General features: G+C 37.2%; 1 protein-coding gene across 12 annotated transcripts in view; it reads right to left on the bottom strand.

Annotated features, from left to right (window-relative positions):
- camk2d2 (calcium/calmodulin-dependent protein kinase (CaM kinase) II delta 2) overlaps positions 1–24,029 on the bottom strand; it is a 42,863-nt gene that overhangs the window by 5,854 nt on the left and 12,980 nt on the right. For 3 of the 12 annotated variants that reach the window (XM_051117474.1, XM_051117496.1, XM_051117488.1), the window contains exons 3-18: positions 20,234–20,293; positions 20,078–20,132; positions 17,132–17,197; positions 16,566–16,638; positions 16,033–16,135; positions 13,929–14,012; positions 13,138–13,232; positions 12,817–12,939; positions 12,634–12,717; positions 12,155–12,197; positions 10,709–10,749; positions 8,179–8,238; positions 2,909–2,953; positions 2,752–2,800; positions 2,350–2,448; positions 554–574 (exon numbers count right to left, since the gene is read on the bottom strand). In XM_051117474.1, the coding sequence (XP_050973431.1) occupies positions 554–574; positions 2,350–2,448; positions 2,752–2,800; positions 2,909–2,953; positions 8,179–8,238; positions 10,709–10,749; positions 12,155–12,197; positions 12,634–12,717; positions 12,817–12,939; positions 13,138–13,232; positions 13,929–14,012; positions 16,033–16,135; positions 16,566–16,638; positions 17,132–17,197; positions 20,078–20,132; positions 20,234–20,293 (1,101 nt within the window). The remainder of the gene's footprint in view (positions 1–553; positions 575–2,349; positions 2,449–2,751; positions 2,801–2,908; positions 2,954–8,178; positions 8,239–10,708; positions 10,750–12,154; positions 12,198–12,633; positions 12,718–12,816; positions 12,940–13,137; positions 13,233–13,928; positions 14,013–16,032; positions 16,136–16,565; positions 16,639–17,131; positions 17,198–20,077; positions 20,133–20,233; positions 20,294–24,029) is intronic. The other 9 variants (XM_051117483.1, XM_051117506.1, XM_051117514.1 and 6 more) reach the window with 9 other exon arrangements.

Raw genomic sequence — 24,029 nt, 5'->3', positions numbered from 1 at the left:
CAAGATGAGCATTTGTGGTTAAAAAGTATATAAACTTTAATGTTTTTTAAAAAAAAATCACTGATCGTTTCGCTAGATAAGACCCTTGTTCCTCGGCTGGGATCGTGTAGAGCTCTTTGAAGCTGCATTGAAACTGCAATTTGGACCTTCAACTCGTTGGGTCCCATTGAAGTCCACTATATGAAGAAAAATCCTCAAATGTTTTCCTCAAAAACCTTCATTTCTTGTCACTTGAAGAATTAAAGACATGAACATCTTGGATGACATGAGGGTGAGTAAATTATTTTTTGATTTTATAAAAGGTTACATCGCCCAGCCCCAATTGGCTTCCACAGAGGTTGTGTGAATTCTATATAATGGCTATGTACAATCTGTAGTTTACTGTACTCTTACTAAAAAGAGGCAACTTTGACACTCGATAAACAAAGGGCACCCAAAGGAAAGCGTATTCCAGAACTCCTAGTGCTCTACGATGAGTATCAGAATGAGCAGTGTTTACTGGTAGAAAATCACAGGCAACACTTTCATTCAAAGTATTAAAGTTTAAATTTACCTTTATTGATAACTTGGCAAGCTAAGGGACAGCAAAAAGATGGCTCATAATTGGTCAAAAAGGCAATTTCTTATGAAAGCACCAAATAAAACTAGTGCAATGTATCTACGTCTACTGATGATGACATAAGAACTCCAGCCCACCGGGCAAAAAGACGTTAAATGTACTTTGTACTTTTAATATTTAACAGTTCATTTAATGTGAAATATTAATTATATCATTAAATCACTCATTCTCCAGCACTGAGTTTATGGTGTCTGCAAATTAATAGATGAAAAGAAAAAAAAGGAATGGATACGTCTTCTAGCTGATGTCTTTCGCCCGGAAGGCACTGAATGACAAATGAGATGGAAAAGGGTTTGCGGCTTTCAAATGAGGAAAAGAGGACTTCACTTTTCTTCAGAAAAGCATTCCATCTAATGCTTGTTTTCTCTTACAATGGACATGCTTTGTAACATGGGGCCTTCAACCTTTTTTCAACATCATTTTCATTATTCAGCATAATGCCGCTGTTAGCATATGTGGAAACACCATTCTCCTCTGTGTTTCATAAGATATCAGAATGTTTTTTGTTTAAAAACCCATGACAAAAATAAAAGAATCAGGGCTGTCACACAAATAATTTACATTTTTGAGTCAATATGAATGTATTTAACTGTATTTAATTCAATTCATATTTTGAATCTACTGACAGCCCTAAAAATAACACAGAAAGATTTCTTTTTCATCATGTGAAACACAGAATCTAGACAAAATGCATTTTGTCTTATGGTCATGTCAACATAAAGTGCAAACAGAATCTGACGTTGAAAAACAGCGTATTGTCCATTCAATACTGGTTTAGGTCCATTCCATATTACTGAGCGTAAACAAATCCAAAGCGACTCTATTTCTTTCTATACACACAAATCTAGATTGTTTTCAGGTTGGATAGGTGGGAAGCCGGGAGAGATACTAAACAGAAGGAGCAAACATCAGGCTCTCAGGCATGGAGCAGGATGGGGATACCGGAGCAAGTACGCTCCTAGTGCAGTGGATCTCTCCATATTAGGAATGTTGGGTGCAAAACAGGATAATGCAGACTCTAGTCCTAGGACACAGGGGCAAAAGGTCAACTGAACAGTCTTTTCAGTGAGAAGAGGTTTGTTAGTGGTGCAACCGGAGGGCCTCAAGCACCTACAGAGAGCTAAAAAGCAGTCAGGTGGTTTTCTGGCAAGAATGAAGAGCACTAAAGGCAAAAGGAGGGCTTTTCTCCAACATCAGGAGCGTTAGAGACGGTGAGAGGGTGTCTTTTTGTGAAGAGCACGTTGAAAGAACGTTCTGGTACTTACACATTAAAACCTGATTTCCCATTTACTTGAGCATCTCTCTATCGATTCAGAGACTTGCTTTTAATCCATCAGGCCTTTCTAACACATGCTACACGCATCTATGTCTCCCTCTCCTTCACAGACTGGATTTGTGTGTTTTTCTTTAAAACCAGAGTAGTTTAGTCCAAATTAGAATTTGATGCATTCTCTAATACTTTTGGGATTTGTGATTTTCTTGGCCTTCAACGCACAGTCCGTGAAGAATAGGCAGACACAAACTTGTGTCTGATAGAAGCAGCTGGATGGATTAAAACATTTGGAGCATTGATGAGGAATGAAGTTTGGAGTTGTAAATTAAAGAATATCCTTAACAGGGCAGATTGGAGTTGTTGAGGGGCCTCTTGTTCATACAAGGGGGGATCTAAGCAATTGAACGACGTTAGGGGAGGACGGGGTGATTTTGTCTCCTGCCCATTACGGACTTACTCTGCACCGAGGAGTTGGGCGCCTGCTTGGGCTCGGAGTTTTGCGGGCGGCCCGCGGGTTGCCAGATTGAATTAATGCTGAGGTTTCCAAAACGTCTGGCTGTACATTGAACCAATGAGAGGAAGAAACAACAGGAGCAGGACAAACGAAAAAGAAGACATTTCAAATAGCACACTCGACAAGAAATACTGAAACAGACACCCTTAAGCGGGGAAACGAACGAAGGATGAAGGGGAGGAGAGAATGGCAGCAACGGGCAGTACAATTTCGGTGGGGAAAATAAACAAGAGAGTGTACATATGACTGAGGAGAAGCACAGATGGAAGACATATTGAGGAGGGAAACAGCAACAAACGGCACGTCTACGGGCAGACACGCGGGCAAAGAGATGTCCAGCTTTACCTTTAAGGTCCTCGTCCTCGATAGTTGTGTTGGCACTCTCTGTAGACTCCTGGAGAAATGGGAAAGAATACTTATGAATCACCTTCAGACTGGACACTGGACAAAGTCTAATTTATGATGTCGCTATTTTTGATTCAACAAAAATGCGTCATATTACCTTGTTTCTGTCCACTGGGTTGTGGATCACGGTAGTTTGCGGCTCCTGAAAGGGAGTGAAAGAAAGATTATTATCTGTGTATGAAAAAGAAGCTTTATGAAGCATAATGACATATAATGGCTGTGTACCAGACACAACATGCAACTGCAAATGACTTTGTTTTCAGGCATTAAAAATAGAAATACAAACAACTAAATAAATCCAACCAGCAAAACAAGGCTATCAGAACAGAGACTCATTACTCGCTTATGCCCTGCATGATAATGCAGTCTGGATCCCCATCTAAAACACAAACACACACAGCCTTCTTCCTCCCATTCATGCTGAAAGTTTTACATGCATGTCGCCAGTGCTTTAGCATACAATACACCTCGGAAACCTGAAATCTCTATGCATGTGCATTTGTACTGCAATATTTTAAAAGCTGACATATTAGTCATATCTGATTCTTTAAAATGGCTCCTTATATCCAGTTCAGCTCATGAAAATAGGACAAAAAGTGTAAGTATAAATGGAACTTGCATAGTTTTAAAATATATATTTTTAGCAAGCATTTTCCTTACCTAAGTGCAATCATGTGCACACATACTAATAGCAATTCCCAAAAGCATAAGAAATAGCAAAAGCATTTAGCTCTAACTGTCCATATACAGCAATCTGACATATGGCAAAAATTACATGCAAAATATATACAAAAAATATAAAATATAGTATCAATATTTCAGCATTTATATACATTTACTCACCCCTATGTCATCCAAGATGTTCATATCTTTCTTTCTTCAGTCAAAAATAAATTAAGGGCTTAGAAATTGTAGGGCTTAGGTGTCACGTTCGGTGTACGGAAAAATGGTCCGGGTCCAAAATGCAGGAAAGGAAATATTTTAATGAAACTAAACACAAATGAACAAAAACCAAAAGGCCAACACGGCACAACACGACTGGAAACAAGGATCAAAACCAAACCGAACCGAAACACACACGAAGACAATAGACAATGCAGACCTGAACAGGAGTGAGAAGTGAGAGTTCTTATACAATAGTCCAGAGTGTGAACAGCTGTGAGCGTAATCAGTGCAAATGACAAGACAGACGTGAACAATCAGGGGAGTGCAGTGCAAGGGGAACAGCGACCTCGAGAGGCTGAGGGAAGACCCACAGCCCCGATCATGACAGTACCCCCTCCCTACGGAACGGCTTCCAGACGTTCCCAAAGTCTGGAGGGAGGAGGTACGGAGGAAGGCAACTCAGGGGGAGGGACGGCGGGCCAGGCCCGTGCAGCGCAGTCACCGCCGCGTCAGGAACAGAGAGAGCGGTCACCGCCGCGTCCGGAACAGAAGGCACGGTGAGGGCCGCGTCCGGAACAGAGAGAGCGGTCGCCGCCGCGTCAGGAGCAGAGAGCGCGGTCGCCGCCGCGTCAGGAGCAGAGAGCGCGGTCGCCGCCGCGTCAGGAGCAGAGAGCGCGGTCGCCGCCGCGTCAGGAGCAGAGAGCGCGGTCGCCGCCGCGTCAGGAGCAGAGAGCGCGGCCGCCGCCGCGTCAGGAGCAGAGAGAGCGGTCGCCGCCGCGTCCGGAGCAGAGAGCGCGGTCGCCGCCGCGTCAGGAGCAGAGAGCGCGGTCGCCGCCGCGTCAGGAGCAGAGAGCGCGGTCGCCGCCGCGTCCGGACAGGAGATAGCGGTCGCCGCCGCGTTCGCCGCCGCGTCCGGACAGGAGATAGCGGTCGCCGCCGCGTCAGGAACAGAGAGCGCGGTCGCCGCCGCGTCAGGAGCAGAGAGCGCGGTCGCCGCCGCGTCAGGAGCAGAGAGCGCGGTCGCCGCCGCGTCAGGAGCAGAGAGCGCGGCCGCCGCCGCGTCAGGAGCAGAGAGAGCGGTCGCCGCCGCGTCAGGAGCAGAGAGCGGTCGCCGCCGCGTCAGGAGCAGAGAGCGCGGTCGCCGCCGCGTCCGGACAGGAGATAGCGGTCGCCGCCGCGTCAGGAACAGAGAGCGCGGTCGCCGCCGCGTCAGGAACAGAGAGAGCGGTCGCCGCCGCCTGCCCGAGGAAGAGCGTCTCCGCCCCCGCCAGAAAGCAGGGCCGCATCTGCGCAACCTCGGCCCTACAGGCGTCCATCCCCGCCAGACAGGCGTAGATGAGCTCGAAACGGGCGGCCGACGCCGCCTCAAAGGACATTCCCGCCGTGTCGGGAAAAGAGCGGGTGGTCGCCGCCCCCAAACGCGCGTCCGCCGTCGCCAAACGGGGAAGCTTCGCCTCCCCGAAAAAAATCCTCCCCGCTGGACCCATCTTAGAGGTCTGCATTCTGTCACGTTCGGTGTACGGAAAAATGGTCCGGGTCCAAAATGCAGGAAAGGAAATATTTTAATGAAACTAAACACAAATGAACAAAAACCAAAAGGCCAACACGGCACAACACGACTGGAAACAAGGATCAAAACCAAACCGAACCGAAACACACACGAAGACAATAGACAATGCAGACCTGAACAGGAGTGAGAAGTGAGAGTTCTTATACAATAGTCCAGAGTGTGAACAGCTGTGAGCGTAATCAGTGCAAATGACAAGACAGACGTGAACAATCAGGGGAGTGCAGTGCAAGGGGAACAGCGACCTCGAGAGGCTGAGGGAAGACCCACAGCCCCGATCATGACATTAGGGGTGTGGAAATGTCGCCACAAATAACAGACCGGTTTGTAAAACTCTCTGACATATTTTAAAGATTCTAAGCTGTGAACTTTAAATTTTTCATAAACTTTTGATAATCCAACCTTTGGTTGATCCTAATAGACGCTCGTTGTCACATGTAGACACAATGACTTTCTTCTTTCATGAGGGGGCTTGGTGCATTTTTGTTTTCAGGCAGAATGTTAAAGAACGCGATGTACACGTCTCCCAGAAATCCAGTAAAATCTAACCAATCCGATGATGCCTTAGAAACTCCTTAAGTGTGCCATATGCATCAGACGTTTAGCCAACAGTTTAGCCAACATTCCGTGGGCTTATGAGGCTGAGACTAGTGCAAGACGAGCATTTGTGGTTAAAAAGTTTATAAATTTTTATTTTTGTTAGAAAATGACTGATCATTTTGCTAGATAAGACCTTTATTCCTCGGCTGGGATTGTGTAAAGTCCTTAGAAGCTGCATTTGGACTTTCAACCCACTGATCCCCATTGAAGTCCACTATATGGAGAAAAATCCTGAAATGTTTTCCTCAAAAACCTTAAATATTTTTCGACTGAGGAAAGAAAGACACGAAGAACTTGGATGGCATGGGGGTGAGTAAATTATCAGGAAATCTGAATTAAGAAGTGAACTAATCCTTTAATACGAAATGTTTCCTGGGCACCGAATCAGCATATAGAATGATATCTGAAGGATATTACTGTTTTTACAGTATTTTGATCAAATAAATGCAGCCTTGATGAGAATAATAGACGTCTTTCAAAAACATATATGTGACCCTGGACTACAAAACCAGTCATAAGTAGCACAGGCATATTTGTAGCAATATCCAACAATACACTGAACAGGTAAAAATTATCTTTTATGCCAAAAATCATTAGGATATTAAGTAAAGATCATGTTCCATGAAGATGTTTTGTAAATTTCCTACTGTAAATATATCAAAACTTAATTTTTGATTAGTAATATGCACTGCTAAGAACTTTAACTTTACAACTTTAAAGGCGATTTTCTCAATATTTTGATTTTTTGGCACCCTCAGATTCCAGATGGTTATATTTTAGCCAAATATTGTCCTATCCTAACAAACCACCCATCAATGGAAAGCTTATGTATTCAGCTTTCAAGTGATGTATAAGTCTAAATTTAAAAAAAAAAAAAAAAGACCCTTATGACTGGTTTTGTGGTTCAGGGTCACATATATGAGATAAAACCATGGACGTTTATATTACTGTATATGTATTTTAAATGCATGCATTGCTTGCCATATGTCTGATTGCTGTTTGATTTATGGGAATTACTAAATAAATCAAGAAATTCTATAGATTTTGGATCAGTTTTCTCTTGCAATATGATTCTTTTTTTTTTAAAACAAACATACTGTGGATCACTGCTATGATGTGATCCCACACACACACACTGACACATTCAATGTAATTAATCAGAGCGGCACTGAGCGGAATTGATGATGTCTTGTCTAATGACCACCAGATTAGAGAAGATTACATACACACACTTGTCATTTGTCTAAGAAACATGACCCTCCAAGTGCCCGTGCGTGTGACAGAGAAACAGTCTATGTGTGTCAGTACGAGTGCGTCAGAGTGTCGTCAGTCTGAGAGACATTTGTTTACGTGCATGTCTGCGTCATTATGGAAGGCAAACAATGTCAAGCCGCACACAGCAAAGAGCTCCAAGCGTACGACCCTATCAAAGCAATGCTAACACCAGCCATGCACTGCAAAACATTCACTCCAAGCACTTCAATTATGCATCTGCATTGAGACAGACAATCTGATTCAACAAGAATTAGATTTATACAAATGGGAAATACAAATGGGTAGACTACTAGTAGACTAATGGCAATACACCATGACTGCGCAAGCAAAACCACAAGCGTTATATGGATTTTTGTGCTTGAGATGGCATTAAACTACATTGTTACAAAACATCAAGCAGCAGCAGTCGCTTTTGATGTTTCAAAGACAATTTGATTGAATACAGCCCTAAATTTCCTGGAATTAGGAGATCAAATGGAAGAACAACACATGTGACATAAAGGTGACATGAGAGGTGAGATAATCATGCAAGGTCTCTGAACTTTGGATAGACGACACACCAACAGTGCCAGATTTACAAACCCTTGGTTTTCCTTGCATATGTCGTCTTTTATTTTTGCTAGATATGAAAATATGGAGTTTGCATGGTTTTATATACCTTAAAAATAGTGTACACAGTTTAAGGCATAAAAGTGATGCATTAGCTTATTAGCATTAGCATGAGCAATCTAGACAAACAATGTGAAAGCTGTTCCAAAATACAGCCAGCAACATTAGGCAAAATCATAAGGCAGCATCATATACATACATTTCAGATAAACCAATCCCAGAATGCTTTTTTGTTTTGCTTTGTGATTCTTTAGGATAGTTTTAGGATGTTGCCTTAGAAACTAGTTGCCTATGTAGGTAGTTGATAATAAGGTTTTGGAACAGAGCTATTGTTTAATGGTGAAAAGGTAAGCAAATCTGGCTTGTTAGTTAAAGGGGGAGGGTTTATAGGGGTGACGTCGTGCAAGGGGCGGGGTTGTTGTCGTGGGTACCAGTGCTGGGGCGGGGCCTGTGTCTTTGGGGCTGCTGGCTAGGTTGGTTTTGTTGTTAACCTGCAAGTGGGACGAGGAGCAGATCACACATTACCAAATATCACACTGACGGGGTCTACTGCATCACACTAGGGTTACAAAATTACACCAGACTGGGGGGGAAAAAAAAAACGTAGGAGTGTTGTGACAGGGAATTCACAACTGGAAATACACAGATACACTGACAAACACAGATACGCATGAGGGAGATGATGACGGATGATCTGATGAGCAACTCGCACACAGTGGTTACAAAAATGTGCACAAATATTGGGCCACAAATGAAAATAAAAATAATTAAATTGCAAAATTAAAGACCTTGAGATTTTTAAAAATTAATTTATTGATTAATTATTTTGTTTTGGGCTTTGTAAAGTTTTTTAACTTTTTACCATATACCAAAATTGCACCCATTTACTTTCTTAATGCATGTTATAATTTATTATTAAAGTAAAACAAAACTGTCCTCATAATCTTTAATCAATGTCATAACTTGAATTTTCTTTTCTGTTGACATCGCTTAGGCCAGTTGGCATTTGGATGATGTTAACCAAATCACCAAAAGCTTTGTTTTAGCAAACTTTTTTTTTTTATTCTTGTGTGTGACATTTACTTTTCATGATCCATTCAATTTCTGATGCTTAAAAAATAAGTCCAACATCCATTTTCATGTGGAATATCCTGTTTAAAATGTCACATTATGAAAGTAAAATGGGTTGTGATTGGCAGATCACATTACTAAAGGATCAGTTTACTTCCAGAACAAAAATTGACAGATAATTTACTCAAACCCCCTTGTCATCCAAGATGTTCATGTTTTTCTTTATTTTGTCGTTAGGAAATTATGTTTTTTGAGGAAAACCTTTCAGGATTTTTCTCTGTATAGTGGACTTGGTGCCCCTAAATTTGAACGTACAAAATGCAGCTTCAAAGGGCTCTAAACAATCCCAGCCGAAGAATCTTTTCTAGCGAAACTATCAGTCATTTTCTAAAAAACTTGCAATTTATATACTTTTAAACCTCAAATGCTGATCTTGTCTAGCTTTTTTTTTTCCAGTCATGAGACTTAGAGTACATCTAAAAACCCCCCATCTCATTTTCACCTCCAACTTCAAAATAGTCTACATCGCTTTTTTACCTTTTTTTGTAAAGGGTGTTTGATCTTCTTTGAATGTTCACTTTGTAAACTCTGGGTCAGTACTTTTGCAGCGATGTAGGATGATTTTGAAGTTGGAGGAGAAAATGAGATGGGAATTTTTATACGTACCCTAACTGTCATGACCAGAAAAAAACAGAGTTCACACAGAGCTAGACAAGACGAGCACTTGAGGTTAATTTTTTTTTTTTGGAAAATAACTAATTGTTTCGCTCGATAAGACACTTATTCTTCCAGTGGGATCATTTAGAGCCCTTTTAAACTGCATTTAAACTGCACTTTGGTAGTTCAAATTTAGGGGAACCATAGAAGACCACTATATTGAGAAAAATCCTAAAATGTTTCCCTCAAAAAACATAATTTCTGTACGACTGAAAAAAGAAAGACATTAACATCTTGGATGACAAAGGAGTAAATTATCTGAAAATGTTCTGGCAGTGAACTAATCCTTATTTTTTTTAACAACAATATATATGTATATTTTAAAAAATTATATCCATTCTTAACTTATTTTTAAAATGTTTTGTGAGAGTTGCCCAATTATTTTTCATTTTTCTTTGGCAAAATCTGGTAAAGACACAAAAGACAAATGAGTGACGTGACAAACCAAAACCAACATCACTCTTATAAACTTTTTTAGATAAACTGATCATAAAGTAAAATTTTAGATCAGAAAATAAAATAAGACATGAAACTCGGGAGACATATTGGGGGCAAGGTAGATGGGGCAAATTCACTAATAGTATTTCAGCACAAAAACCATCTTTTGTGCTATCTGGCATAGTGCTGTACCATGTGTATTTGAATCAAGTAATTGTTAATTTTGGGAAACACGTCCTCCGTTCTACATAGATTAGGCTTCTTTAGAAATCATTTTTAGTGAATTCCCCCCATAGAAGTACAATTAAAAACAACGGCATACACATTCATATACACATTCAAAATAAAAGTGAGAACGATGGGTAATTCCATTTAATTTCCAGCAAATTCAGGGAATAAACTAAGCTAAATATTTTATTAATGACTGAAAGGCCCAAATCAATTTTTATTGCCAAAATTTGATCTATTCCTAAATAAAACCTGAAAATTGGAATTGAAATGGAATTTATCAAAATGCCACACAGCATTCTAATATATTAACTATATTGTCATTGAATTGGAAACTGATCCAATTAAAGAATTCAGAATTTCTGGAAAAGCATCCAACAAACAAATGCAAACCTACAGGATGCACAATGTTCTGCTGCAAGATTATTCTCAGGCTTTGCCAAGTACTTTTGTTCTTCATACATCTTAGTTTTGCCAAAAGATGAAGAGGAAACAGATTTAACCCACCTTCACACCATCTGGCTTCTTGTTCAACAAGCTTTTGGCTGCTGTTGGGTGAAAAATAAAAGGAAACCATGATTACTGATGTATAATAACAATATAAATCCATGAAGGCACATGCAGCAGGCATTCTGGGATTATTGTTCTCCTTATTGTGTCACAAGACCTCGGGCGGGAGAAACAATTCACAGTCAAACAAATCATTCAGGTTTAGGATAGGAACTCTTGGTACACAAATGCAAGGCTAAGGGATCCAAAAGATTAAACTCAAGACACAATTAAAACCAAAATAAGCAACTCTATTTTTAGAGGATGTGTGCTTGCGTTCAAAAATTATATACTGTACAATTTTCTCACACTCCATCTGTATTCTCCTTGTTGGTAAATAGAACAAAAAAAAGTGACTTTTTCACCGTAAAATATCACAAATCACCCTATTAACATATACATTATTACTCTTCTTTTGTAAATGTCCTGATAATTGAATTAATTGTTAATGTGCTCTGTGCATAGGCATTGTAAATATAATATAATATATAATATAAATATATTTTTAAATTAAAAAAAGCGCACACACTTGCCCTTAAAGAAGGAGTTGCTTTGAAATACAGTTCATCAAAAATTAAGTGCAGACGACCATACAGTTATTATGCTCAATCTCTGTCTTTCTATTGTAACATGTTTCCAACTATATTTTGGTAACAGCTGTCATATGTAAATACTAAACCTCTTGATTATACCTTATATATAATTGTAACATTCCAGAATGTAAATGAACATATCCAAATGGAAATGTAACCCGAAAATGATCAAGCATTCAAAATACTTATTCTATGAGCAAGACAGAAAACATTTACTCTCCCAGTAACTCAGAATTATTATATTGTGATTACATTCATAAAGCACTTGTTTTTATTATATTACTGAATATGCATATTTGCAGTTGAAACTCGCAGGTTTGTCTGTTTAAACACTGCAGGTGAGTTCAAATGTAAATTCAAGACTAAATGTTAGCTGACGTTATGAATGTAATCTGTTTGATTCCATGCAAACAAGGGTAATTAGTATCTCAGAGTAACAGGGAAGTGTGTCAAACAAGCAAACCAGCTCACTGGTTAGAGTAAAAACACATCCCCTTCTTACGTCCAATCAGACTCTTACCTCACGGGACACACAGGACCCCCCCAAAAAGAGATAAAGCAATGATAAACAGGAAAGAAATGTTAAATAAAATGTCTGAAAAGGCGTACTTTACCACCTTATGTTAAAAATAGCCTTTGTCCAAAAAAATTAAAACAACAAATTAACTGTAAAATAACAAGATTAATAAAAAATAGCATTATGAATCATGTTCATATAAGAAGATAAAAAAGAAGGGAGTTTTAATACATCTGTAGGATAAAAACACACACACACACTTTCACACATACAGGTCAGCAGAGCCAGACATACCTGAGAAGTTTCTTGTGACCAGGAGAGTGGTCAAAATTGCACCCTAGTTGCAAGAAGTTTTGGAAATAAAAGAAAAGGAAAAAAACAAGCAAGAGAGAAATGAAAGAAAGAATAGTACAGAAGCAGAAGCAACTGCAGGAGCAATGCATACCCTCAAATGTATAATGCATGTGGAGGATGTTTAATTTGCTACAATATTCTGTCAGTTTTGGGCAATGCAAATAATTACTGCATTACAAAGTTCTTGGTGTTTTTGGAAATAATAAATAAAGAAACACATTATTACTTTTAATAATAATTAGTATAACAAGATAGGGAGTAATGCATTAATAAAAAAACATATTTAAGGGAAACTCTCTTGCAAGCACTAAGAAGGTAAATGCACATTTTGTAAAACTCTGAAGTTAGCTGAAGTTTTGAAGAAAGTTGAAGATTGGTCAATGGACATGATGTCTGTGGAAAGTCAGACCAAAACAAACCTTGAGTTTCCTTCTGGCATTGAATTTCTTCAAGCACTCCACGGTTTCCTGTCTGTGCATCATGGAGGCTACAGTGGAGCGTTGCTGGAGAAAGAGAAAGACAAGAATGATTACAACATCATTTGTTAGGATTAGGAAATTCTTTTGTTGTATACAGAAGCATGTTAGTGTTGAAACACATACGCAGATCCAGGGGTGTTTGAGGGCTTCAGCAGCTGTGATGCGTTTAGAAGGATTGATAGTCAACATCTTATTTATCAGATCTTTAGCTTCAGGGGTCACTGTGTCCCACTCAGGAGAAGGAAACTACATACAGACATAAAACACAACACAATAATCTATCATCCATTTGAATTTGTAAACCTTGGAAGCCAACTGAAGATGACATTAATTTATCATCAGAGTTATTAGCAATATCATCAGATGTTGCATTTGTAGCTGTAATAGCTTTAATAATCTTGTAGTGAACAATGTGCAGGAAAATCATTCGAAATTCAGACTCACATCATAAGCACCAGCCTTAATCTGCTGATAGAGGCGATGCTGGTCTTCATCCCAAAAAGGTGGATATCCAACCAGCAGAATGTAGAGAATGACACCTATGAAGCATATCTCCTATTACAGCCACATTCATACAGGAATACTTGAATATCAACTAACCTGGTCATAAATTTGGCTAAGACCTCTGTATGTTGGAGTATGTTTGAATCAAATGAACATGGTACCCTAGTGCTACATTAAATAAAGGTGCTTTAAATGGTTCTTCACAGCGATGCCATAGAAGAACCAATTTCTTATTTTTTTATAATCTGAAGAACCTTCCTTCACCACAAAGAACCTTTTGTGAAACAGAAAGGTTCTTTAGATGTTTAAGGTTCTTTATGGAACCATTAGACAAAAATGTGCACTATGTATTTTGGACATCTACCATATTAGCTTTTAACTTATAATAATTAATTACCATTCAGAATGAATATATTTAAGCACCACCATCCAACATTTTTTTTTTAAGTGGAAAAACTCTCTAATTGTGAATTTGAATAATCGTGTAATCATTTTTACATCATGGCTAAAATGAAACATTCATTCAACTGAATGAATTGGACTAACTAGTTTTAAGCCTAAAAACAGAAAGACAATTTACCAGGGACACTCCATTTAGCTGATTAGATTCGATGCTGCTTAAAAACTCAGGCTGCAATAATTTAATAATCGGTTAATGAGCTTCAACGGTGACATCCATCACACCGACTCTCTTACGAGGCTGATATTTTTGTGACTCATTCATCCCTTACCGCAGGCCCACATGTCCACCGGTTTGCCATAAGGATCTTTCCTCAAGACCTCTGGGGACAGGTACCCTGGAGTACCAGCAAAACCTGAACAAAGAGAGCGCTTTAGAGAAATAAGGGAGCAGTTTCTACAGTGTTTAATTATTATTGTTAGTAATATTAAAAAGTGCATTTTTCCCAGTCGGCATGCAAAAGCTTAGTCATGCAAATATGTTACTAACAAAGCAGTGTTCCCTATAAAATTTTGTTTTTGCAGCCTTGACTGGTCCTAATTACATACTAAACAAAACAGAACTATTTTCATAGCAAACTTGTTTTAATTAAATACTTTTAAATGCTGACATACAGTTTGGGGTCTGTAAGTTTTTTTTTTTTTTTAAGTCTCTTACAAAAACTAACATTGCATTTATATAATCAAGAATACAGTAAAACATAAATATTGTTATTCTTATTCATATTACAATTTTAAATAAATGTCTTCTATTTTAATATCTTTTACAATTTAATTATTTTCATTTATTTTATATTTTTATATTAAATTTATTTTATAATTACATTACTTTTTCACTACTTTAAATAAAAAAAAAGTATTTTTATTATTATTAAAAAAAATGTATAGCATACTCAGTGGGAAAAAAAAGTGATTGATTAGTCTATATTTATTTATTTATTTATTTATTTATTGTAGACTTTATTATTAAGCAAAGCAAACTTTTGCTGAAATATTCACAACACCACAGTTTATCTTTTGATTAGATGCACAAGAAAGTTGCGTTCTTTACTATAGCAACAGTACCACTGCACTGTCAGAAACAAACAATCATTGTTAAAAAAAACCTTTTATGTCGAGATCACAAGAAAATTAAGTCATGATAACAAGAAAACAACTATTGTTATGTTGAGATCACAAGAAAGTTAAGTTGTAATAACTAAAAAACAACTATTATGTTGAGAACACAAGAAAATTTAGTCGTGATAACGAGAAAACAACTTTTATGTCAAGATCACAAGAAAATTAAGTTGTGATAACGAGAAAACAACTATTGTTATGTTGAGATCACTAGAAAGTTAATTCATAATAACGAGAAAACAACCATCATGTCGAGATCACGAGAAAGTTAAGTCGTAATAATGTGAAAACAACCATTGTTATGTTATCACAAGAAAATTTAGTTATGATAACGAGAAAATAACCATTGTTATGTCAAGATCACAAGAAAATTAAGTCATAATAACAGGAAAATAACCATTGTTGTGTCAAGATCACAAGAAAGTGAAGTCATGATAACAAGAAAACAACTATTGTTATGTCGAGATCACAAGAAAGTTACGTTGTGATAACAGGAAAACTATTATGTTCAGATCACGAGAAAGTTACGTCATAATAATGAGAAAGCAACCATTGTTAGGTTGAGATCACAAGAAAATTAAGTCATGATAACAAGAAAACAACTATTGTTAAGTTGAGAAAACGATAAAATTAAGTTGTGATAATCAGAACAAGAAAGAAAAATAATAATCCATGGCCTCTTAGGGCTTCTGTACTGAAAACTAAGATTGCATTTATATGATCTAAAATACAGTAAAACATTAATATTGTTATTCTTGCTCATATTAGAATTTTAAACAAATGTTTTCTATTTTAATATATTTTAATATAACATTTCTCACTTTCATTTAACTTAATGTACTAAAATAATGTTTGAACTTTTCTTAGTAAACACCCTGACACAAAGAGGAAGTATTTGAAATTAATTCAAACTAATAACTTATTAGTAGATTAGAGTAGTTAGAGTTTAAGAGTCTTTTGACAGATTTATTAAATGATTTAACTCTTAAGAGTGATTTGTTTGTGAATTAGTCAACACTGATTATGCTTTATGCTTAACCTGCATGCACCATTATCTTGTTGTATAATAACACGATATTATAAATATATAATATTATATTATAAAATAATACTATAAATTCAAACTGCAAATTTGTAAAATATAATTTGTTTTATAGCAGTGTATTGCCACTGCTGAATGTGAATGCAGGAAACACTGCTTTAAAGATTGTATGTATGTATGTATTTATTTATTTTCAAGTTATTTGTCATACTTACCAAACCATGCCTGCTGATCACCCTGGACCTCTATGGCCAAACCAAAGTCAGCAAGCTTAACTGCCGCCCCCTTCATCTTACTGGCCAACAGCAAATTCTCAGGCTTTAAGAACAGCATACAGACACACGAGCATATCACTAAATGGTCTTAATTCTCCCTTAGGTAATGACTTTTCTAAAAGCAGCTATTTATTGAATAACAGTTTTTTTAACAGCAGTCACACTATGACTCATTCCTCCTCAGTAGGTTGAAAGACATTTTGGCCGAAGAACAAAAAAGCAAAATCTGTCAAAGCCTGAATTGTATCCGCACAAATGTGGATTGATTTTCGCTAGCTAAAAGGCTTTGTGAAGATTTCAGTAGACGAAAGGATAAAATATTAGATTCTTAGACACAGCAAGGCTATTTTCTGTTAGACAATACGAGATCCGGCGACGTCAGACTGTGCTAAATTTGGCACTGGACTGTGCTACATTGAGCACCACTGTCTGGAGAAGCAAAAGTGTGCGTGTGTGTGTGTGTGTGTCCTGACCTTCAGATCCCTGTGGACGATCCCATTAACATGGCAGTGATGAACGCTCTCCAAAATCTGCTGAATGCAGTGACTAAGAGAGAGAGAGAGAGAGAAAGGTAAGACAGAGGGGAAGCGTGACAAAGGAACACAACTTAAAAAAAATCAAGCAACATACTCAGTGAAAAAAGAGGGAACTTAGAGGAAAATAGAGATAATAGGGACTTTAAAATGCCAGTAAAATGCACTTGGGGAGGATCCTACATAGAATTACACATTCATGAATGCATGCGGTTGTTAATCATCTATAAATAACATGCTGCACACTTTCTTGTCCAACCCTGAAGACACACATGCACATTTTCCTTTATACATGCAAAATTACACTTGAGGAGGCGAGGTTGTAAAGGGAAGCAGTGTATAATTTATCATCAGTATAAATAACTCGCACACAGAGAAACAGGCCCACGTAAGAGTCATGTGACCTAAAAGAACTGTCTGTAAGCACATTTTATGTAGAACAAACCTGACGTTAATGAATGTTCTAATGTGCTGCTGTTACAATATGTCTGTCTGAATGTTCTTACCTGGCATCAGCCTCACTGTAGTACTCTCTTGCTACAATGTCTTCGAACAGCTCGCCTCCAGTAACCCTGAGGTCAAAGGTCATTTAAGGTTATTGAATATCAAAGCTGAGGTTTTCAAGCAATGCCACATGCTACATTTCTAAATACATTGAATTCCTGGTGGAGTGCTTTTTTTTAGCCTGAAAGTCCTGAAGTCAGATTCACCAATCAGAGAAGTCACTGTTACCATAGAAACGGCAATTACCATAATCCCCACAGTAGGGAGTTTTTGCAAGATAGTGGTGGATAGTTAGACTGTAGAGTGAAGCAACAATAGACAGCATGATGGAAGGTAGACAGACCATTATGGTGACATTCAATATGGAGGCTGTAGGAGGACCTTTTCAATCAAAAAGCACATTGATTGAAGCATCCCTTGTGAAAAAAGAAGAATGCTTTAACATGCTTTTTAAAAAAGTATATATCAGAAATAACACTTTAAATAATATACTTAGATGTGAACAGAGTGTGATGTTTTCGGACACTTAATTGCATATTATTTTATATGTCATGCATTTAAATATATTTGCAACTACACATTTATAATTGGGAAGTTACATTTGAAATTATAATTAATTCAATTACAGTATAAATTATAATTAAAGCACACTACATGTGCTGTAATATGTTAGTCAACACAACAAAATAAGTGTGCTTTGTTAAAGTCTGACAAAAGACTATTAAAACAGTGCATAACAAGGTGTTATGACTCCCCTAGTGAAAAATAAATATACTAAAATGTATTTAAAATACATTTATTTAATGCTAAGTATACTACAAATGCATTTACATATTATGTACTTAATAAAAATATCCTGCATTTGAACTTTTAGTGTACTAAACTGGTATACTTAAAGTCTGTTAAATTGGAACAACTAATTTTACACTTAATGCACTTTAATTGTGCGGAAGTGGTGCTGAAGTTCAACAAAGATATACTTAAAGGGGTGCTATTATGCTTTTTCACTTTTTGAACTTTAGTCAGTGTGTGGTGTGTATCTTTGGGCATAAAACACACAATACATTGCACGGGTCAAAATTATTGTTTTTTTTGTTAATGGCAAAAATCATTAGGATATTAAGTAAAGATCATGATGCATGAAGATATTTTGTAAATTTGTTATTAGTAATATGCATTGCTAAGAACTTCATTTGGACAAATTTAAAGGCAATTTTCTCAATGTTTCATTTTTTTGCACCCTCAGATTCCAGATTTTCAAATAGTTGTATCAAACATTGTCCTATCCTAATAAATACATAAATACCCATACATCAACGAAAATCTCAAAATCATTTAAAACAAAATTGACTCTTATGACCGGTTTTGTGGTCCAGGGTAACATATGAGATGTTATGCTGATTCAGTTACAATGATTGATTTCAACAATGCTTTCTTTGATGAGTAGTTCATGCTTGTTTTCCTCAAAATTTTGTGAATGTTGTGTTATATTTTGTAACATTTGCTGTTTGGTTCTTTTGGAACCTATAGCCCAATGATAAAGTGAGCTGTTTTGTTGAGTTCTGTGCAAAACCTAAACTAGAAATCAACACTGTATGAAAAATCAACACAAAATCTGACAGTATTCAAAAATAGCAGTGCAAGCAGTTGTCATACTGTGTGAATCTGGGTCACAAACAGTTGAATGTTACTGAATATGACAGCTTGTGTGTCGCTTCTTGTTTTTCTGCACTTGCTTGTCCTTGTGTTCTCCTCTCTGTTTGTCTGCCTTTCTGCCATCAGCCACATCAGCTACTAGCAAAACTACATCATAAGCCATTTACGACAGAAGACATTTTTTGATGTCATGCAGACAGGAGTCAGCACAATCCACTGGTCTGCTCTACTTCAAAGCCTACATTCACACAGTCCCTAGGACTGACAAACAGGTGTGACTCTTGAATTCTCCTGTTAATACAGAAATAAAGGTACAAAAAAACTGTCACTGGGGCAGTACCTTTTCAAAAGGTACATATTTGTATCTAAAGGGTCCATTTTGGTACCTTATAGGAACATTTTAGGTATAGCCCCAGTGACAGGTTTTGTACCTTTATTTCTGAGAGTTTACAATAATATATTATACTGGTCAAAAGTTTGTAATAATTATAATTTTTAATTATTTTGAAACCACCAAGGCTGCATTTATTTGATCAAAACTGTTACAATTTAAAATGTTTTCTATTTGAATATATTAAAAATTTAATTTAATTCTGTGATGCAAAGCTAAATATTCATCATCATTAATCCAGTCTTCAGTGTGAGATGGTCCTTTAGAAATCATTTTAATACACTAATTTGGCACTCAAGAAACAATTCTGATTCAACATTGATATTAATATACAAGAATCATTATTAATAATTGATCCCCAAAAATAATTGATTATAATTAAGCATTAAATCCTACATTTTTAAAAACATAATTTTTAGCTATAACAGTTATTTTAAATTGTAATAATACTTCACACTATTGCTGTTTTTACCATACTTTTTAAAAAAAAGCAAGCATAAAGACAAAAAAAAAAAAAAAAAAAACTTTTAAAAATGTAATTATTCTAAAACTTAAAGGGGAATATTATAAGAATGGGGTTGTCATGCTAGTTTATTATCAAAGTGTTTGTGAATATAACTATTTAATAAAACAGGATTATGCAGCTGCAGAGTGAACGTAGCCAAAAAAAAAGTATTCTGTAAGACAGCTCTATAAAGCAACACTGAAAGTGGGCTCACTGATTCACTGGTTTGCCGAAGGCAGCCCTCTGGGCACTGTCCTGCTATCACATAAATATCAGTAGCACTTTGTAAATGGGGCAGTCTAATGCTACCAGATGCCTAATACCACACAGACTCTGAGAAAGAGAGCCCAATAAAAAGTGTGGAGAAAAAGAGATTAATTTAATATATATACTTACAGATCAAAAACTAGGTAATGGAAGCCCTCCTCCGATATGCTGTCATGGAGTCGAACTACAAAGAGAATTTTTCTCTGTCATTTCTTCATCTTTAGTTACCATTAGGTAATACAAATCTCTGGTAAAACGTCTTTGGAAAAAAAACGAGTCCATTACCAATATTCGGGTGTTTCAAGAGACGGCAAATCCTGGCCTCTCTCTCCAGCTTCTGGTGGTCTGAAACAGATTCCAGAAAAACAATATGTTTAGACTACAGCTGATATACTGGAAAATGAGCAGGTGCAGCAGACAGATCTGTTCATAAAACTGTCCATTTTCATGTCTAGTGTTTCTGAGAGATTGCAGATCTTTGAATCACCACCAGAGGACAGTGTTTTGATGCCTGTGAGGTTGTATGCAGGGCAGATGGCACCCTGACCCGCAGAAAACTATAAATAACCACATGCGCTCTTCTCTCTTCTGTACTAATCTGATATAAAAAAACATGCTAAACTTAACTCGCAATCAGAAAAAAAAACGCAATTCTCCAAAGAATCATGTGACACGATTCAGGATTCAAAATAATTTGAAGCACCAGATGTCAGTCACAATCAGTTAACAAGCCATTAAGACACAATTATGGGGAAGAACAAATGAATAAAGCACATTTTGTTTTAAAAATCCTCCTTACTGCATAGAAAAAAGAAACGGACTCATTATGTTGAATGCTAAATTCAATGCAGAAGGGTTATTTTGCTTTTTAATTCATTTTTGTGTAAAAAGTCTGATTAAATAATGAATTGAAAGAATAGTTCTCCCAAAAATAAAATTCTGTCATCATTTACTCACCCTCGTGTCATTTGTTTCTTCTGTTGAGCACAAAATTAGACATTTTGAAGTATGTTGTTGACGTATAGCCATCAATTTTTTTTTTTCATACTATTGAAATCAATGGCTACCGTCAATTGTTTGGTTCTTCAAAATAACATATTTCAAGCAACATACTTCAAAATAGAAGAAGAAAGAGACCCGTATTGGTTTGGAACAACTTGAGAGTAAGTAAATGATGGCAGAATTTTAACTTTTGGGTGAAAAAAGTTTCCCTTTAAAAAGAAAATGAAAAGTGTTATTTTGGAAATAAAAGACTGAGAAAATACATGAACACTGCACATTTTGGCAAATGTCATTCAGGTATTTTACGCATAAATTATTGCTAAAATAGCATGAGATGCATGCTAGTATGCAATTCTGCACATAGCCGCAGCTGATTTATTGTGAAATGAAGCCTGGTGAATCATATGAAAACATGATTCATTTGAATTTGAATTGAGTTCGTAAATGAATAGCTCATGTCTGCTCAGCCTTAGGCCACATTCAGCTCCTTCTCTCATTTTTGCTCAGATGGAGGGAATAAATTAAGTTGTGAAGAGGGTGAGGGGGATAAGACAGCATGCACATTAGCTCAAATCACTCAGTTCCCCATTTTTTCTAGAATAAGATGAGTTTACTTCAGTTTATCGTAAATCTCTCTCTTTCTATCACTAATAAACTCCCCCCACCCCCAGCTCCACAGGTAGTCCACCTACCAACCGGCCAGACATCTGTTGTCTAGCAACTCCTCCACCAATCAGAACGCAAAGGCCTCTCTTCCTCTCTGCAGTGGAACCAGCCCTGCATGCAAATACCAGAACCCTCTGGATCCCACAGAACCCAAGCAATTACAGCACAACTCTAAAAGTTCAGCACCAAACTTTAACACCACCTTCTGTCACCTCATTCAAATGAGACTGCAGATCAGTAAATAGTTCTTAACAATTCATAATAATCATGATTACACAATTGCTAGTTACATTACATTACATGTTTAAACAAAAATCTTTCAGCACAAGAATTATGCGCAGATAAGTATGTGAATTCCCAAGACGTGCTTAGACCTACACTGAAGCAGATGGCTGATTCGTACACTGAACAATATTAGAGCTATTAATCTGGCTTTGGACCAAGAACAACCACCATCATAAATTACACTTTTATTATTGGACAACAGCAATGAAACAATTAATGCAGGAGAGCAGAATTATGGATTTTTGCATTAGTGTCATAAATATAATAAATAGAGAGAGCAATATATTATATAAACATCTAAAATACAAGGAAAACAAGGGAAAATTAGGTCCTTATTGTATAAATGTCTATATAGTGTACATTCGTACAAGGCTATTAATTGTAGTATCAGTTTTGAGGAAATGGAATCCTTTTAAACCATAAACCAAGGGCTGAATGTCAACAAATTTGTGGATTCTAGCAATTGTACACTGCCTTTTTATACAGAACTGTACACTGGGCTGTATGTGAATCAGTCTTGTCAGTAGTAGAGCAGTGTGTGCACTTTATATACAGTATGTGTAAAATGCAGTCCGGTCAGTAGCAGGAAAAGGCCTACATTTGATAGCCCCGCCTTCTCCCCTCTTTTCTATGCTGTTCTTTTTTTTTTTTTTTTTTTTTTTACTTGCTATCTGAAGCCTTCCGCACTGCAGCAGTGTGTGTGTGTGTGTGTGTGTGAGAGAGAGAGAGATGCTGTGTGTGTGAGATACAGAGTATTCCTTCATGTTTTGTGCTGCTTTTCCAGGAGATTAATGAGAGATTTGAGATCATCGGGAGAGAGAGAGAGAGAGAGAGAGAGAGAGAGAGAGAGAGAGAGAGAGAGCAATAAACCTCTGAAATGAATGACCAAACTTGGCTAGTCCTTTGACTTGGCTATAGCAATCATGCTTGATAAATAAATAAATAACAACGTTCACAATCTTCCGATCTGTACCCAGCTGCCTATATTCAGACCAGAGTCTATATTCAGAAGAGAAACATGCACTGACTTTTTTATCTTCCACATTCAGATCGATTTACATACTGTTGCTGTTGTTCTTTTTTTCTAGTGCAGCAAGTATATGTAAGTACTGTAGAATCTGGACAAAATTCACAAGCATTTGCAAACTGCATTGCACTATTTAAAGTTATGAACAGAATTTGCAAAATATATTGCAAAACTGCATACATTCGTATTTTTGTGGGGATACATAAACGTGTAAATCACTGTAGTTGGCTCTCTTAAATGCACAGTATGTAATTTTTGCCGCTAGAGGTCGCATATTCAACACAAACAAAGAAACAAAGGTGTGGTTTGATGACGCTGTGATTGAGTGTGGAATCATGGGAGTTATCATCTTCTTCCCCACAACTGATGCAATCTGACAGGTCTCGGGCAGAAATCATGTTAATGGATGATCTAATGTCTTAAAGTTTTAGTAACATCACTGTAGTATGAAGCAGAGTGGAGCTGAAAGCAGTGGAAGCGAAATGAGGCTTTTGGAGTGATTGCTAATAAGAGATGAGCTCGACACACAGCTCGAAAACAGCAGAGCCTTCATTATGGCACAGTCGATGGCTTCCGCTCTTTCGGGTCATGCGTATGTGGGGTAAAGCAGTAGGGCTGCACGATAAATCAAAATTGCGATAAATCAAAAGCTGCGATTGTCATGCGTATCTTTCAGTGAAGCACGGTTCTGTAATCAGCAGTACAGAAGGCCAGAGGGCGCTCTCGCGCAGAAACTCTAAATACGTCGTAGAAGATATGATCGCTGCAGCTGAAAAAACAGATTTAACTTCTTTCACTGATTCAACGTGACTAATAAACACACGACTACGACAGTGTATGGTTTATCTGAGTCTTATTATAATTTTCCTTAAATACAGTACATAATAACGCAATGCCTTTATCACTGCTTAGAATACTATTCATACTATGAATACTATAGTGCCTTATTCTGTGTAAAAAGCACACTCGACTGACATTATGAAGTGAGTTTGGAGTAAAAATATGTTCACGTGCTTTCAGATGTAGCAGCATTTCTACACAGAGGCGTAGTTCACTGAGAAGCTACACAAACAGCTGTCATTATCACGAACGATTTCATAA

The sequence above is a fragment of the Labeo rohita genome, chromosome 1, assembly GCF_022985175.1.
Source record: "Labeo rohita strain BAU-BD-2019 chromosome 1, IGBB_LRoh.1.0, whole genome shotgun sequence".
In the NCBI taxonomy this organism is placed as follows: domain Eukaryota; kingdom Metazoa; phylum Chordata; class Actinopteri; order Cypriniformes; family Cyprinidae; genus Labeo; species Labeo rohita.
Note: the sequence above shows the minus strand (reverse complement) of the source record. Positions and strands in the feature narration are given on the sequence as shown.